General features: G+C 35.2%; 1 protein-coding gene across 1 annotated transcript in view; it reads right to left on the reverse strand.

The window, feature by feature from the left end:
• The window catches only part of IMPG2 (interphotoreceptor matrix proteoglycan 2), a 216,666-nt gene that overhangs the window by 153,253 nt on the left and 44,615 nt on the right, over positions 1–18,798 (reverse strand). Inside the window, 5 exon segments of the mRNA XM_074210988.1 lie at positions 1,985–2,005; positions 7,468–7,526; positions 10,286–10,447; positions 15,543–15,613; positions 16,670–16,719. Of these exon segments, the coding sequence (XP_074067089.1) occupies positions 1,985–2,005; positions 7,468–7,526; positions 10,286–10,447; positions 15,543–15,613; positions 16,670–16,719 (363 nt within the window).

Here is an 18,798-nt window from a genome sequence, read left to right on the forward strand (position 1 = left end):
TGTCTCTTAGCTGCCTCTTGACAGATCTTACCAAGATGGAAAAACTTCAGAAAGAATCTATGGTGCAAAGGTCACCCTAAGCTAAATATGGAGACATTGTCCACAAGATTGTCCATCAAGTACCCCTTAATGGCTAAAACATAGGAGGGGTGTAGTATGCATTAGTAAAGAGATTGCCCCATCAATGATTCTATGATTCTGTCACTCTGTACATTTATTCATGTGAAAAGAACTGCCCCTTTCCAAATTCAGCTGATTAGCTTTGAAAAAGGCAGAAAATAAACTTTTGTGTAAAAAAAGAAGAGTTAAATTAAGTTTATAAAGTGAACAAATTACTGTTCCTTTCAATATCACCAGTTTGGTAATTGAAAGAGGAAGAAAAAGAACTTTTGCATAGAAAAACAATGTCTAAAATCTATGTGTGAATAGATTTTTAGGAATACCAAAGAGAGAACTGGGAGGATCTTTTCTGAGGCCAGAGAAGTGACAGGCTACAGGACTGTCATTCCTTCATCTTATGTACATGTGATTGTTTTCAGAGTTTGATAGAGTAAAACTCCTCAGATCATAAGTGAATAAATTTGGATACTCTAGGTAGATAGAAGAAGAAGAAGAGGAAGAAGAGGAGAAAGAAGAAGAAGGAAAGAAGAAATGGAATAGATGTAAAAGTAGAAGTAGAAGTAGAAGTAGTAATTATCCATGGTCATGAAAAGAAATCACTTATCAAGAAAAGAATCAAAAACACTAAAGAAGGGGCGGCTAGGTGGTGCAGTGGATAGAGCACTGACCCTGGAGTCAGGCATACCTGAGTTCAAATCTGGCCTCAGACACTTAATAATTACCTAGCTGTGTGACCTTGGGCAAGCCACTTAACCCCATTGCCTTGCAAAAAAATCTAAAAAAAAACTGAAGAAAAAAAACAATGACAAAACTGAATGCAAAATGACTACGTAAAGCTTGCCTATAGGTGATGGCAATCATCAAGAATACAAGGCCAGATGATTATTTGTGTTACAGTCAGCACATTTTGAAGAGGTAGGCTACTACTGGTATCCATCATTTGGAGCACTCTTAGTCAACCTCGCTTTCATAACCACTATAGAACCCTAGAGATCTATATGGCACTAAGTATTTCTATGATTCTTTGTATTTGTGCTGTTCCAGATACAGAATGTACCCAATAACGGTAATCTCATTCCCCTTCTCTTCCTTAGTAATTTGACAAACTCTATCAACAATGGCAAAATCTGCTAATTTATTAACAAAAAACAATAATGAGGGACAGTAGCAAACTGATGGATTATAGCTATGATAGAAAAAATATAACACCTGTGCAAATATATTACCACATTATAAATATGTAAGAATATGCTTTTTTAATAAGCTTCCCATTATACTTCTGATTATCCAAGAAAAAATATACATTTTAATTATATTTGAAATTCCAGGAAAAGTAGGCAGTCAAAAAAAACTTTTCAAAAGGTTCCCAATATTTGTATTTCTTCTAAGAATGCATGGATAAACAATTCTGTATCAGAACAATTACTGCTCTTTGAACTAAATTTGCCACTTAACATGATCCTTGATTAATCAAATCAAGCCTGGGTAATAAAGAAATAATCTTTAAGAAGGAACTATTTCAAGAAGGAGTGATATTTGGAACAGTCAAAAGAACTTAAGCTCTCCTTCTGGAGTTACTTGCTATGCAGTTCCTGGGTTTCTGAGCTTCCCTGCTGATTCTCAAGAATTTTTTGCCTGTTTCTTCCCTCTTCCTTCCCCTCCCTCTCAATATCTAGTTTCTTTTGTAGAATGTAAGTCCCTCAAGGATAGGGACTATCTTGTAGTATGTATTTGTATTCCCAGAAATTTGCTTGATATTTAGTACATAGTAAGTAATTAAAATAAATAGTTTATTTATTCATCTATCTATGTTTGATCCAGAAACAGTCAATAATAGAAAAAGAGATGTCAAATGATACTCTACCTGACATTTTCCTGAGGCAACCTGGGGGGGGAGGAAAGTCAATATTAAACAGTTGACAATTTCATCATTGTATAACATTTATCAAAATAATCTTGTCACATTTCTAAAATTTCTTTGAAACATTTATATTACTCAAAATGGTTACATATCAGAAAAGGATGTATTTCCATAATAAGGAAAATTTTATCAAAGGGAAAAGAAAAATACATTAAAATGAATTCCTTGAAGGTTCATGAAAAGACTGAAACACTAACAAACCGTTGGAGCTGTGAATTAGTCTAATCCTTGTAAGCTCAAAGTCCCTTTATATAAGACTCTTTATTGATGAAAATTGATAGTTGAATACTCCACACCTAAGTGAGAGGTAAATTTGACCAGAGTTTGGGAGAAGAGAGATCCCAAGCTTCTGGCTTACATGCTCCAGAGAAAAGACACTGGATTCTATACTTTCTTCAGAGAGAAGAGAGGGAAAGACTCTAGGATGAAGCCATCACGTGGAGGAACTAGCACTTTATGTCCCTATCCTCAGATTGCTATAATAGACTTCAGGAAATGAGACTTTTGGATGACACTGGGAACTGTTTTGGTTGAGTAAGATATTTTACTCCCAATAGGAAAGACCATCCACTCTGTCTATTTTCAGGTATATATTCTCATCTGTATACTTTCTCTGATTTCTGTTTGCTATCTGTTTGAATAAATGGATTTATTTTCTATTTGCTATATATATGTTCATTGTAGAACTGGCATTTGAGGGAAAAGGTGACAAGTCTAGTTTGAGAAATTCTATTCCCATTAAGGAAAAGCAATCAGGAGATCAGCTTGAAACTAAAAATTGTTTCTCCATGTTAACAAAATTTAAGGGAGAAGATAGATGTAATTTTAGTCCTATATCCCCTCTCTCTGAGGAAAGCAAAGTAGTCACCCCTGATCCCAATCATCTATCATTCCACCTAGTAGGAATCAAAATCTCCTATGGAGAAGGGTGAAAAATATCTAGAGATATCCATTCATAACCCTTGTAAGCCATATCTAGATAGAGTCCTATGGCTCCACATAAGGTCCAAGGGCACAACACACACACACACACACACACACACACACACACACACACACACACACGCGCACACACACGCACACACGCACACACACACGCACACATGCACACACACACACACTCTTACATTTGTAAATCACATAAAGAAAATGATTGAAAAGCCCATGCTTGTTGTCTCACAGATTCCACTTTAAGCAAAAATCACAATGATAAAAGTCCCACTGCATCAAAATATTTGTAGCAGCACTTTTCATTGTAACAAAGAATTATAGACTAAGTAGATAATAATAAACTATAAACTACTAAATAAATAAAGTAATTGTACTCCATGGATATAAGATGCTGTAAGAAATAAGACTATGATGAATACAGAGATGCATAGGAAAGCTATACCCTAATGCAAAGTAAGGTAAGCAAAATTGGAAAATAAACGTACACAATGATTCAATTTAAATGGAAATAACAAAGCAATTGAAATTATTTAAACTGAGTTTAATTCCATCCTGAATGAAGTCAGATTTTTTTCAGACATTAGTCAGTTTTACTTATGTGTTTTGTTTCTCTTTTTAATACTCTGTTATAAGGATAATGCCTTTGTGTAAGGGAAATGTAAGTAAAAACAAATAATATCAATGAAAATTTACTTAAAATATAAAAATAAAATGAACTGCATGAATTTTTGTGGTTTTTTAAAATGCCTTTCTACTTTTCTATGATATGAACTTTGTACAAAAGGGAGAAATTGGAAGTGGTCACCCTTTCTTTGTATATCTGTATATCTTTATAAATCTGTAGATTTGGGGAAGGGGAGGACATTTTATTTAGACTGAAAAAATTGATTTAAACAAAAATAAGAGAAATATTTTAGTCAATGAGTATTTGATTCAAGTCAGATGTAGCAGGGTGGGGTGGGGACAGGGTCTGGCAAAGATGAAATAGTTCTGAAAGATGACTCTTGTTCTTCCTTTAATATTTACATCACAAATAAAATATATCTCTAGGGACAGAGAATTCCCAGATCCTTATTTGTCCTTTGATTAGGACTAATTGCATTCATTCTGTGTGGGGTGCCCAGATTCTCCCACACTGAACATGATGTCCCCTAAAACACACACACACAAACCACACACACACACACACACACACACACACACACACACACACATTCACACACAAAGGAAGTGAAAATGGATGGAACAAATCTCTGGTTCTAAACTTTTCTGATAAGACTTCTATAAAGATAGGAAAATGCAAAAACTAAGAGGTTTCATAGTTCCTTGAATTATTCTCTGTGAGAAGAACAGAGCCAATAATCTCTTTAAACCTCATGGAAAATGTTGAGTATGCTCTGATTTCCAAAAGGGGGAAGAAAGTGTATTATGGTAGCACAATTTTGATTCCTGAGAAAATACTGGAATGTACTAAAGCCATTATTCCTAGTTCTATGCTCTTTGGCTGAACCAGAATAAATCTTATCCCTCTTCTACCCTTTCAAGTATTTTAAAGTCATCACTATGCTCCCCGAAGTCTTTCCTATAGAACTAAATCACAGAATCTCAGAGTCAGAAGGCACCTCAGAGACCAATTTAGCCAAACTGTCCCTGAACAGGGCCCTCACCTCCAAAATCCTTAACAAGCCTTCTGCCTCCAGGGACAGGGTGCCCATGTCCTCCCATGGCAACCCAGTTCACATTTGGATGATACTAATAGAAAAGAAATGTTTCATCAAATCAAAGCAAAACTTCTCAACATTGTTCACAAAACAATTCTCAACCTTCTGGAGCAAAGATTAACAATCTATACCAACTTTAATGCAACCTATGAGCTAAGAATTTTTTTCTATTTTTTAAATAAAATTTTATTGTAATTCAAAAATAGAAAACCCAGCCTGTACAGTCATTTTCAGTCTTGAATGATTCTTTGTAACCCCATTTGGGGTTTCCTTGGCAAAGAGAATGGAGAGAGGTTCGCCACTCCAGTTCATTTTACAGGAAAAAGAGGCAAACAGGACTTAGTGGCTTGCCCAGGGTCAAACAGCTAATAGGTCAGAAAGATGAATCTTCCTGACTTCAGGCTGCTATCCACCACATCACCTAGCTAAATAAGATAGATAAGCAGATAGATGATAGATACATACATACATACATACATACATACATGCACAAATGTATGTATTGATACATAAATATAGAAATCTATCTCCATCTATCTATACATTCAGTGCCTCCATATAATACTTTTATCTACCCTCTTTCTTTGGAAAAATGCATAATCTTATATTGATCACGTTCCGGGGAAGTCATGACACACCAAATTTTAGTAGCACTTGAATACAGACTTAATTCTTAGATAAAGAATTCACGTTCAATTAGTCATATGCTATATTTTGTGTAGTCTCCTGAGGCCTTAAGCATAATTATTCCTTCTCTTCTTCCTCTTTACCTCTTGTAAATTATTCTCCACTATTATCCTTATATTGTAACTACTACTCTCTGTGGTCTCTGGATTAGTGGGCAATTTTCTTTTGCCTCTTTAAGTTTAAAACCCTTTTAATCTGAACTTCAAATTTCCATGAAAATATATCTTCCCCAGTCCTCCTTAAATTCATTTAATCCCTATATAAAATCTCTTCGTTTCGGGATCTTAAACCTTCACCCAAAAGTCAAAAGTCTGTTTTCAACATCAACTTCTTAACTCACTTATACTCCTTATACTCACTTCCTGTAGCTAATTTTCTTTTCTGAAACCCTTAGTTTGAATTGGCAGTAGTGATGGAAATACCATCTGTGCCCTTCCTCGAAGTCTTTAATTTTCATACCATGATAAATAAACCCTAGAGATGATGTCTAATTTTCTATTACTGACATCATTTGTCCCCATATTAATCACCATCAAGCAACCAACATTCATTGGTCCTACTAAGTTTTCAAGGGTTCTCCAAAATATCCCAGATACATGTTTGAGGAAAAAGTGTCCTTCCCAAATGTTCATGTGATATTAATCTATGGTAGCTTCCCTAAGCCTCACTGGGAAACTGTCCAAGACTTATCTCTTATTCTGTGTCAAACATTCAATGTCATCTCTCATGGAATAACCTATGTATCTTTTTCATAATTTTTTAGAGCAAAGGAAGCTGTTTTCTCCTTAAACACCACAGTTCCACCCTCTATATAGAAGTCCTTAACCTGAGGTCCACAAGACCCCCAAGGAATCTGTGGATAAATTTCAGGGAGCAAAAGTCTATAAAATTGGAAGAGAAAAATTTCTTTGCTTTCACTAACTTCTAACTACAGTTTAGCATTTCTTTCCATTACAAATACAAGTGATAAATCTTATTCAGAGAAGGAATTCACAGATTTTGCCATGATTCCAAAGATGTCCAGGACACAAAAAAGGTTAAGAACCTCTACTCTATGGAAAAAGCCTCTTGCTTTAATGATCCTTCTCCTTTCCCTCTCTACATTACAACTTTCTGACCAAAGTTAAGATTCCTTTCCTTCTTCACAAAGCTTTTCCTTTTTGTTTTCCTCTCAAAGCATTCAAAGTAACACAACATAATCTAGTTCTTTTAAGCAATAAGTTTAAGGATTTTGATATACAGTTTCAGCTTACTGTTTACAAAGGTGTCTTCCAGGAGTCATGGAATATAACTGGGGTTCCCAGGAAAGGGCCAGAGTTGGGGACAAAATAAGTATTCTTCCTAGAATATCCAGAAATGGGCACTGAGGAGAATGGTCAAGTTCAAGACATCTTATTTCAACTCATTCATCCTGGAGCACCCAGACATTCTGACAGGTGGATACCAAACTCATGATGCTAATATTCCCCATCTTCCTAGGAATAAGGTTTGTGCAATTCCCTCTCTTCTCTTCTCTTCCTCTAGATCCTGCTAATTCACAATCCCAGGACACTGTTGTCATAAGCAGCAGTCCTAAAAATACCCAGGACACCATTGTCAAGAGTACTAATGAATATTCCGGAAAGGTCAGAGAAACACATTTCTCTGGTATGTCAGATGCGTTCTTAAAGACAAAGGATAAGGAGCATAGAATTTCTTTGGATTGCAAAGTTCAAGTACACCATTAAAATATTAACAAACTTTAAAAGAAAATAACTAATTCCTTCAAACTCCAGGATGTCTATCATCAGAGATGAATATCTGTGAACATTATTTTTAAACAAGTAAAATCAATAACAAAACGAGTGCATGAGTTCTATCTTCTGATCTGTTAATAGACTTTGCAATGAAACGTTGCAAGTCTTCTACTATTCTTTAACTCAATTTGCCCATCTATAAAATAGAGCTTATAATTCCCACACACCTAACTTAGATGAAGACACTCAAACAATAATGATAATAATAATAATTAATAATCCTTTTGCAATTCAATTACTACAAGACATCTATAACTCTCTTTCTTCTTACCTAAATTCAAGCACATGGATGTCCTTATAGCCAGGTAGCCCATCAAATGCTTTTTCAACCTGTTTTCAAAGAACAAATGAGATCAAAGTAGGTAACATACTTTTTTAAAACAGCTATTTTTTACCCATCATAGTGAAATGTGGGGAAAAAAATCACAAGTCTTGGAAGAAGATCTCAATAAGCATACTTTAAATTATATGATTTGGAAGAGAAAGCTGGTTACAACATCACTTTATTAAACAGGCAAGTGTTTATTATTTGAATGTGTGAAATTCTCTATGTCATCTGCTTCCTGTTACTAAAGCAGGAAGGAACTATGAGTGCATTATGTATCAACAAGCTTTCTGCAAACTCTGGATTAGACCCCAGGAGAGAAGGCCCATGAGAATGGAAGTCAGGAAGAAGAAAACATCCAACTGGGATCTACCACATGACCAGAATTTGAGCTATGCTTTTGAAGAAGACAATTTTATTAACATTCTGTTCTTTTAGCCTAATCATGTAAATATGGACATAATGTTCATAATAAATTAGCTTATATCAAAGAAACCCATATGCCACTCATCCCTGAGACTATTATAATAGGGAAGATGGAGACCTGGTGAACACAAGTTGAAGACACTGGTAAAAGTTATACCATTGTGGAATATTCACTTAGTCAGAATGGTTTGCCTCAAAATCAGGGTCAGTCTTATATAAAATTTCAAAGTAAGGGAAGTTTGTCATCATTTCTGATTAAAAATTAGAGTGATCACAGAAGAAACATTAGTAGAAACTGTCCTAACAGTCAGAGAGATTTAATTCTATTTCACCTCCACTTCAATCCCACTACTAGGTAGCCTATGGAATCATGTGCAAGTCACAATTTTTTAGAGTTTCAGTCAATCAATAAATATTTCTTAATCATCTAGAATGTACTAGGCACTATGTTAAATGTTATTCAAAATATATGTCCTATGTCCTTCATAGGACCACTGAGAGGCTCAAATAAAGAAAGAAATATGAAAATCTTTTACAAAGCATAGAGTATTCTACAAAATATAAAATATCATTATCCTTGTACTGGAAGCATTTAGGTAGCCCAGTATTTAGAGTGTTAAATCTGAAGTCAGAAGATATGAATTAAAATCTAACATTAGACATTTACTAGCTGTATGACTATGGACAAGTCACTTCTTTATGTGTCAGTTTCCTAATTCATAAAATGGAAATTATTATAATAATACCTACTTCCCAGGGTTATTGCATTGTGAAGATAAAATGATATGTATGTGAAGAATTTCAGTGGGGGAGGTAAAGTAGTATGGAGGCAGGAATCCATCTGTACCTTGCGCTTTCACCCCCAAACAATGTTAAAATAGCTCAAGTTGAATTCTGAAGCAGCAGAACCAAGGTCAAGTTGAATTATTTTTCCAGCCCAAGATAACTTGGGATGTAAGCAAAAGGTCTGTGACAAGGGGTAAGGGTTAACCCAGAGTGCAGGCAGAAGACAGCCTTAGATGTAGCTAAGACAATAGTAGCAGCTTTAGGAGCTCTAAGCCCAGAAATGGTAAAGGTGAGGGGGAAGGTCAGACAACTGGTCATAAAGAGATTACAGGTGATCCTTTGATGAAAATTAATGCAACTGGCACAGACTGGCAACTATATTGCCAATATACAGTTCTGGGTTGCAGGGTGCAGAGGAGTACTTGTGTTCAACAGCAAAGGAGTAGGAGGGATGGGGGGGCTGGTTGCAGTACTAAGGCAGAAAGGAACAATTCTGATGGTAGAAAATTTCCATTCAGCTAGAAAATGATAATAATTTATTTGAGGGTCAGACTGAGGTTTTTCATTACCATTCAAAGATCATACAGGTACCACAAATATACTTTGATTAAGCTGTGTTTCAGGGGTAACTGGGTGATGCAATGGATACAGCACTGGTCCTATAGTCAGGAGGACTTGATTTCAAATCCAGCCTCAGATACTTAATCCTTAGTTGTGTGTCCTTGGGCAAGTCACTTAACCCCATTGTCTTACCAAAAAAAACGATGTATTTCAGATGTTAGATTTTTTTCCTAATTCCATAATCATACAATGTCATCAAAGATCGAAACACTAGGAGTTTTTTAAGGTTTCCTTCATCTGACCGTTGAGAGAGCTAGACAGACCATCTAATACATTTCTTGATGCCAAGTGGCCATTATCCCACATCTGACATTTCTTTCACATACCATACAGTCTTGCTCCTTGGCTATACAATTAGGAAAATTCAGTTAGGACTATACTGGTCATATATGATGGCTTTGATGATGCTTTTTGGCTCTGGGATGCATGCTTTCATTTTCCATGTGGGCTCAGAGGGCAACATAGGAAATTAATCCACATAATGGAATTATAATGGTCAAGGAGAACCCTATCATATGAATGGAAAAAGCTTCAATCTAAAGGAGAAATGAATCCCATCATCCAGTAGAAAGAAAGAGGATATGAATACTCAAATCCTTACTCCCCAGGAACCAAGTCTTACAAAAAGGATGTCAATTAAGATTTACTTTTTGACTAAAAGATCCTGAACTCAAGTCCTATTGAACTCAACTTACATTTAGACCTAGGAATTCCAAGAATCAAAAAAGGTCTGAAAAAAGAAAAAGAGAAGGAAGTAGATCAGAGAGGCAAAAATAAAATAGAGAGAAATGGAGAGAGGGAAGAATGAAGGAGACAACTGTTGATATAATCCACTGCTTATGTATATTCTCAATATAATAGTGAGACCTTAGAAACTAAAGTAATGACTTACCCCCATATCCTCATACTACCTAGTTATAATGGTACATACCTCTGAAATAAATTGCTGCATGAGATCTTGATAATGCAAGCTGGAAGGGTCCTGTAGCTCTTCACTGTATTGCTTCCCTGAAAGGTGCATACTGAATTCTGCAATCTGTTCAGTTGCCAGCTCTATAGGTTTTTCTGTCAGAGTTTCTATCTCATTGTTCATCTAAATTGAAGGGGGGAAAAAGAAACTTACTGAAGAAGAGATTTTAAAAACAACTCCCTGCTATCCACATGATTGAAAGAAGCAATAGTTTAGGTAATTTAATGGCCATTTCTCCAGTATTTGATTTTGGAACACAAAAGTTCATGGGGAAGAGGGGAGAGACAAATCATTGGATAGATTCTATTTTGTCATTTTCCATTTTTGACTAAAGAGGTACTGAGAATTAGAACTATAAAATGCTAATGCTAGAAGAGACCTTAAAGATTCTCCATTCCCATAGCTTATTTCATAGATGAATCTGAGGTCAAAAAAAGAAAACAAAGTACCTTACATAAGGTCACCCAGATAGTTGTAGTTTTTCATTTCCCAAGTCTAGAGGCTCACTGAACAATATTATATATATATATATATATATATATATATATATATATATATATATATATATAAAATGCCTTTCTTCTGAAGATCTCAAGGTACCCAATAAATATTTATCTGGTCTCCACTATAGATATTATCTCTCTTTGCAAATAGCAAAACCAAAACACAGAGATATGAGATTTGTAATTTCTTGAACAAGAAAATTTCATTCCCCAGAACTTCTAAATTACAAACCAGATCCTGTGTAAGTTGTTTATTTTTAAGAGGTAGAAATAAACCATCATGACTAGTTCAGAAATATATCTGCTAACTGACAAGTTAGCTCATAGCAACAATAACAATCATTTATATTTGTACAGATTTCTACAGCTACAAAGGATTTTCGTATGAATTTTTCATTGATCCTCACAATTATCTTATGGAGCAGCAAGTAAAGATATTATTATAGCCATTTTTTTGTTTGAGGAAATGGAAGTTCAGAAAGGTTAAATGCTCAAGGTTAAATGATGAGAGATTTAAATATAGGCCTTCCAACTCCAGGTCCAAAGCTCTCTCCATACTTCATGTCCAGAAGAGTAGCCTCATTTTCAAATACAATGAGTCTCATAAAGGATAGAAGTTGGACCTGCTGTTTCATGGTTAAATAGAACTCTCAGTTTATAAGGAACTCCTCATGTAAGAGGAAACTCTAGCAAAATGTTAGCATCACTTAGAGAATTCCCTAGAGCATTGAGAAGTGAATATGTATAAAAGGCATGTCTTAATGACTTCAAGACAAGCAATATTAATTGGTATTTTAATGTAATTCTCTTATTCTAGAAGCTCTTATCATTTATATGGAATCAAAAATATGAAAGGGTAGGCTAAAAATTATTTTGAAGATTCCTTTCATTTCTAAGTGTTTTGATCCTAGAAAATCAAACCTTCTGTTCACATTCAAGAACAGTGTGTTCCTATTAAATAAATGGCCCCCAAAATAAACTTTTATATGATTTTCTTGCAGTATGATCTTTGTTAGCAATAGGTCTGAAAACTATTTCATTAAAAAGTAGTAAAACACACCTACATCTTTGGTCAAGTCCAACACTCATAATCAATAAAAACCTAAAGCGCAAGGTCTCAACCTTTTTTTGGAGCCTGTATCTTTGACAATCTTGTGAAGTCAATGGATCCCTTCTCAGGATAATAGTTTTAAATAATTTAAATACTTAATAAATTTTAGATGTAATTTTTTCTTCTCCAAAGTCATAGACATCCTGAAATCTAAATTAAGGATTCCTGATTGAGTAGGTAGCCTTCATTGTTGATCTTTCAATGAAAAAGTATTGCCCAAATTGTATTTTATATGGGATCAAACCAGAAATTCAATTTGTGGGGGCAAAATTCTATCACTTAATACTTTTCAAAGTGAGGAAGATGACAAAAAAGAAGTCCCTGTGAATAAGAACATGATTTAAGAACAAGCCAACAAGTTCAGATAGATTAAGATATTTCACCCCTACCAACCACTCCTCAAACCTCCAGGTCAAACTAATCTGGCATAAAGTATTTCCAGAAAGCCTGAGAAAAGGGTTTTCAAAAATCCCATCAGGCAAATTGCTCTCCATCTCAACTGGAAATATGAATAATCCATTCTCTTCTTTTTACCTTCCAGCTCTTCTACCATCAATCCCAGAATCTCTATGGTTCACCCTCATCAAAGAATTTCTTTCACTTTACTGAGGCACCACTTATCCAAACTTACCTTCTCTCTCAAAGAATTTCAAGATGTAGCTACTAAACTATTTTATTTTGTCTGATGCTATTTATCAGCATTCTGTCTCATTGACTCTATTCTGTGAACCAAAAGGCATCTATATCTCCCTTATTTTTATGCCAGACTCTCTCCTGTTATCTTTCCTTGGTACATATGCATGCATTCCTCCTTTAGTTGTTTCTAATAACTGAACAAATAAAACAATAGCAGTGGAGACTAGAGCATTACTTATGTTTTGCTGTCCAGTCATGTTCAGCTCTTTTTTATTTATTTATATTTTTTAAATTAAAGATTTTATTTATTTTGAGTTTTATGATTTTTCCACAATCTTACTTCCCTCCCCCCAGAAGGCAATTTGTCAGTCTTTACATTTTTCCCATGTTGTACAGTGATCCAAATTGAGTGTGATGAGAGAGAAATCATATCCTTAAAGAAGAAACATAAAGTATAAGAGATAACAAGATCAGACAATAAGATAGCAGCTTTTTTCCTTAATTAAAGGTAATAGTCCTTGGTCTTTGTTCAAACTCCACAGTTCTTTATCTGAATACAGATGGTATTCTCCATTGCAGACAGTCCCAAATTGTCCCTGATTGTTGCACTGATCAAATAAGTGTGTCCATCAAGACATGTTCAACTCTTTATGACTCCATTTATGGATTTCTTAGAAAAAAATACTGGAGTGATTTTCCATTTCCTTCTCAGCTCATTTTACTGATGAGGAAACTGAAACAAAAGAATTAACTATCTGAGGTAATATTTGAACTCAAGTCCTCTTGACTCCAGGCCTGTTCTATCCACTGCAACATCTAGCTGCCCCAGAGTATTATTTAATACAATGCTTTAACAAAAAGGAGAAGTGGCAAAACTCTCTTTATTTCATTCTTTCCATTTTAGGAGATAATGGTTTGAGAATAAATGTATTTGGATAAACTTGCTAATGGGCCCTGGCTAAGATTGTGAAAGATAATAGAAGGGGAAGGATGGAGGGAACAAGGAAAGAAAAAGGGAAGAACACAAATTAAAGAGAAGGAAAAAAATAACAGATCTAGTCAATAAGATACAATTAGATGGGACTCTTAAGACAAAGACAATAAAATACAATATTGATTCCTGTAGTGGAGGCATACCTATAAAGATATTTCTTAAAAAGCACACACACACACACACACACACACACACACACACACAGAGGAATCACAGAGGGAGAGGGGAGATATAAAGGAAGTAAAGTCAGGACAAGCATTGTGAAAATAGAGAAATGTTCTACCTCTCTGGCAGCCAGTATTCTCCTCATATGCTAAGAGTAAAGAAGAATAGGAAGAGAAAATCTACGTTTTCTTTTAAAAAAATTGGAAAAGAGAAAGGAAAAGGCCAAGAAGGAAGGAAGCCAGGATGGAGAGCCACTTGTGCCTCAGGCGGCAATCCAACAAGCAAAGCATCAGCCCAGACACTTCACTGGGGAGGGAGGGACCCTACTCTCCTGAACTGTGTGGTTATGATTAATGTGATTAATAACTAGCTAGGGAAATGTTGGCAGTGAAGTGAGGAAGAGAGGGTGGAGTTGGGGGGAAATGCTACCATTGCCACACTCTTTGGTAATATAAATAAACTGGAGAGTAACTTCAAAAATATGAACAACCAGAACTATCCCAGGTGGAAGGGGAAACAGAAAAACAGAGGAAAGATTTCTTTCTCTCTGTCTCTGTGTGTCTGTCTCCTCTCTCTCTCTCTCTCTCTCTCTCTCTCTCTCTCTCTCTCTCTCTCTCTCTCTCTCTCTCTCTCCCCTTTCCTTTCTCTATCTTCTTTTCTCTCCCTCTCCATCTCTCTCTCTGTCTCTCCTTCCCCTCTGCCCTGCTCTTGCTCTTTCTCTTTCTCTAAACAGTAACCCCAAACAGAGGTAAGAATAGCAAACCAAAAAAGGGGAGAGAATGACAAACTGTGAGTGGGTTCTACTTTTGGGGGATATAAATATACAGGGGAAAATATAGATATTTCAGAATGACCAAGGATATTATGAGAAATGTTTAACATCCAGCTCTCAAAAAAGAACTTACTTTTAAATTTAATCTATATTATTAGCATTTCTTCCATCATTTTCTTAAGCCTTGACAATCAACAAAAAAATAAATCTTGTGTTGATTTGGAAGATAAATGTTCAGACTGAAAATTTAACAACTGAAAATATCTCTAGCACAGCTTTAGGTATGAGAAATAAGAAGAAGAGCTGGCAAATGTTAATAAAAATCATGACTATAGGCAGAAAATAATCATATTAGTGAATTGATAATTAAAATAATAGGTGGCATAGCACTTTGGGGTTTGCAAATCATTTTAGATGTTATCTCATTTGATCTTCACAACCACCATGCTATAATTATCATCATTACTACAGGTGAATACACTGTGACCTGAAGAATAAGGGGCTTAAGCAGCGTTCTACATCTAGCAAGGGTCTGAGGGAGGATCTGAAATCAGGCCTTCCTGACTCCCAAATCCAGTGCTCTATCTACCTCATCACCTAACTGTCTGTAACAACATTACTGTATTATCCTAAAAAGCAAACTAGTAGCCAGGTATGGTAGCTCATGCCCATAGCCCCTTGTTGCTGGGAAACAGACTGATGGATCCCTTGAGTTCAGAAGTTTTGAGCTACAATAGGGTTAAAACTGATTGGGTTTCTAGACTGTCTCATTTGAATTAAAGTTATCAGGCAAACTGAGGAAGGGATAACTGATCCAGGATGGAGAAAAAGGAGCAGGTTAAAGCTTCTGTGCCAAGCTATATTGGAATTGGGTCTGTCCATGACTGGTTACTGTAGTTTAGGTGAGAAGACATAGTCTTCTAAAGACGTGGGGTTGGAGAACACAATCTTATTATAGCAAAGTGCCCAAACTAAAACTCTTCCAGAGTCCTGGACTCAGGGAGGGACATATAGCAAACAAACATGAGATCACTTACACTGTCATCCGGTGATTCTGAGACACTGTCTAAGGAACCTTGAAAGGAAACCACCCTAGAGGGTGATGTATCTGTGGAGACAAGCAAAACTGTATGTTTCAATGATGTTACCTGAGTAATTACCTTTTACAGACTAAGTTTCAAATAAGAACATAAAATAAAGGAAGCAGCTTCACAAGCTGTCTTTTTTTTTTAGGGTTGTTTTTTTTTGTTTTTGGTTTTTTTTTTGCAAGGCAATGGGGTTAAGTGGCTTGCTCAAAGGCCACACAGCTAGGTAATTATTAAGTGTCTGAGGCTGGATTTGAACTCAGGTACTCCTGACTCCAAGGCTGGTTCTTTATCCACTCCACCACCTAGCTGCCCCCTGTCTTTCTTTCTGTTTTGATTTAAATGCTGATCGACTATTGACTGCCTGCTGATCATTCCCGGGAATTATTCATATTAAGCAAAAGAACTCAAATAGGCTCGTGTTCTCTTCCATTTGATAATTAGCACCCTCTGTCCCCTTTTTAGCCACTGTAATCACTACTTTGAAATCAAAAGGGATCCCAAGTTCTAGAGCTTGAATGGGACTTGAAAGACATCAGATACAACCCCCTAACTTTACAGATGAGGAAACAAAGGGCAAGATATGGTTACATTCTTTGTCTAAGGTCACAAAAATGAAAGGGAGAAGATCTGGGATGCAAATCCAAGTCCCAATATCCCAATTCTAGTGCCATTTTACTGGGTCACTCTGTCTCCAAAGAATGAGTCATGTGCTTCAGTTTTCTTTGTTTCGTGGGTTCCCATAGTCAAAGAATTCAAAACCAATGAGGTTCTAAGCTAAACTAAGCTAAACTATTGCCCAGTCATTGGTCAAATATTTTGTTTCCAACATTTCAACTAGTTAGTAAACTTGGCTCTTGCCAAGACCATAGTCAACTTTTTTTTCCAGGAGAGTAATCTAAAAGTTTGTTTGCAAACTCCCTCCTAAGACTAATAAAGAATATTGATTTAAAAAAAATTTCTAAACCTTGCGTGAAGAAGTGAAAATTGAAAATTTTCAAGTGATTGACTTAAAAGTTAGTTTTGTCCTTGTTTGCAGGTTGGAAAAGCACTGATTATTAGAAAAGTTAGGAACATACCTTTTGATGTTGAAGTATCATAAGATGTAACAAGAGTTGAGGATTCAGTGCTGGTAATCAAAGATGGGAGAAGAAAAGATACTTGGAGTAAATAAAATGATGGGAAGAAGAAAAAATTTCAAACAAGATAATCTCCAGTTCCCCCAACAAGGATTTCCAAGCCAAAGTATGAATTACAGTGGAACTAGAAAGGGTAGGAATTTACCATATAAGAAGTTTATTAAGTCTACTCTTTTCATACCTAATTCATCAAACTTGATGTGGGAATGGGTCATCTCTGTAAACATACTTTTAAATTTTAGAGCTAGAAAGAGATTTTAGAGGTCATATTATCCAACTTCTTCAATATGCACATAAAGAACCCGACACACAGAGATAGCAGGTGACTTACCCCAGGTTATGCAACTAGTTAGTAATAAAGATAAGAACAGAACTGAATTCAAATAACTTCAGATGAGGTCTGAATCCCTGCCAAAGGATAGTTTCTTTTTCTTGTAAAAAAAAAATTAGAACTTCTAATTGAAACTTGATTTTATTTTCATTGATGTATTTTGTTCTAATATATCAGTAACTTCCCCAGTTTTTCCCTCTATGGTACTTTCCCATAAAAAAATAGTTATGCAAAACTTCCTAATAGATGGATTGAAACTCACAGTATATATTTTTCATTTTATAAATATACCATTTGTTAAGAGCAAAGGATATGTGCTATAACTTTCTTAATTTGGAACTAGTGATGTTCAGTGTATTTGATATGAGTTATGTTGATTTTATTTGCATTGCAAATATGTTTATTGTTCTTTCTTCAATCTGTATCAGATAATACAATTTCCCCATCTTTTTCTGAATTCTTCATATTCATTTTTCTTTCTAGTGCACTACGTTTCATTATATCAATCAATTGCAGTTTGTTCAACCATTGCCCAGTCATTGGTCAAATATTTTGTTTCCAACATTTCAATATTATAAATAGGGTGGCTATGAGGATTATTCTGGTATATATAGATCCTCTCTTTCTGTATTTGATCTCCTTGGAGGATAAAACTGGTTGTGGGATTGCTGGGTCAAAGGGCATAAATGATTTATCCTTTTGGGGGCACAATTCCAAATTATTTTGTAATATAGCTTGTTCAATTCAAAGCTATGCCAGTTATGGATTAAGGTAACTACCTTTCCAGAGCCTGTATAACATTAATTTTTTCACCAATTAATCTTCTTTGTAATGTGTTAGTAGGGAGGTAATGCCTTAGAGTAGCTTTTACTTGCATATCTCTGATTATTAGTGATTTTGGAATTTCTTAAAAGATTACTATATTTTCTTCTTTGAAAATTATTTGTTCATCATTTGACTTCATGTCTGATTGGAAAATGAATCAGTAAAATAGGATTGTATTAGTTCCCAAAATTCTTTATATCAGAATTTTCTCAAGGAATATGATAGATTATTTTTGTTCCAATACATATTTTTTTATTCTGATTGCATTGTCCCTTTTGTGTCGGTAAATTAACTTAAATTATGCCTAACAACTAAGACAATATCTAAGCTATATCCTTGTAGTGGAAAGTACACTAGATTTGGGGTCAGAGCACTAGGGTTCAAATATAAGCTCCACTACTAATTACCTATGTGATCTTGGGCAAGTTATTAGCTCTCCCTGGACCTCAATTTTTTCAACTTGAAAATGAAGATTGATCTCTGACAAATTTTTTTTTAATATTTGACATAACCCTTTGTCAGAATCCACTTAGATACTGCCTCTGGCCCTTTAACTACATGACTCCTATTCTTACTTATTTAAACCCACTCAACAAAAGAATTTAACAAATACAAAATAAAGTACTACCCAGAAACAGGAAAGAGAATAACAAAGCAATAGGGCCCAAATTTTCTTAGGTATTCCATCAAAACCAAAACTGGAGTCATAGTTCCAATCAATTAAGTGTATTTGGACTGGTTTGACCATCATGGTTTCATCATGCTTAACAATTTGTTAATTATGAATGGAGGGAAAGGGAGAGACAAAAAGAAACAGAGATAGAGATTGTACAAATAAAGGTATATGAATCTTTGGGGAAAATCTTTTAAAATTATAATCCTGTATTCATTAGTGTTTGTCTCTCTACCTCAT

Source organism: Macrotis lagotis, chromosome 1, assembly GCF_037893015.1.
Source record: "Macrotis lagotis isolate mMagLag1 chromosome 1, bilby.v1.9.chrom.fasta, whole genome shotgun sequence".
Taxonomy (NCBI): Eukaryota; Metazoa; Chordata; class Mammalia; order Peramelemorphia; family Peramelidae; genus Macrotis; species Macrotis lagotis.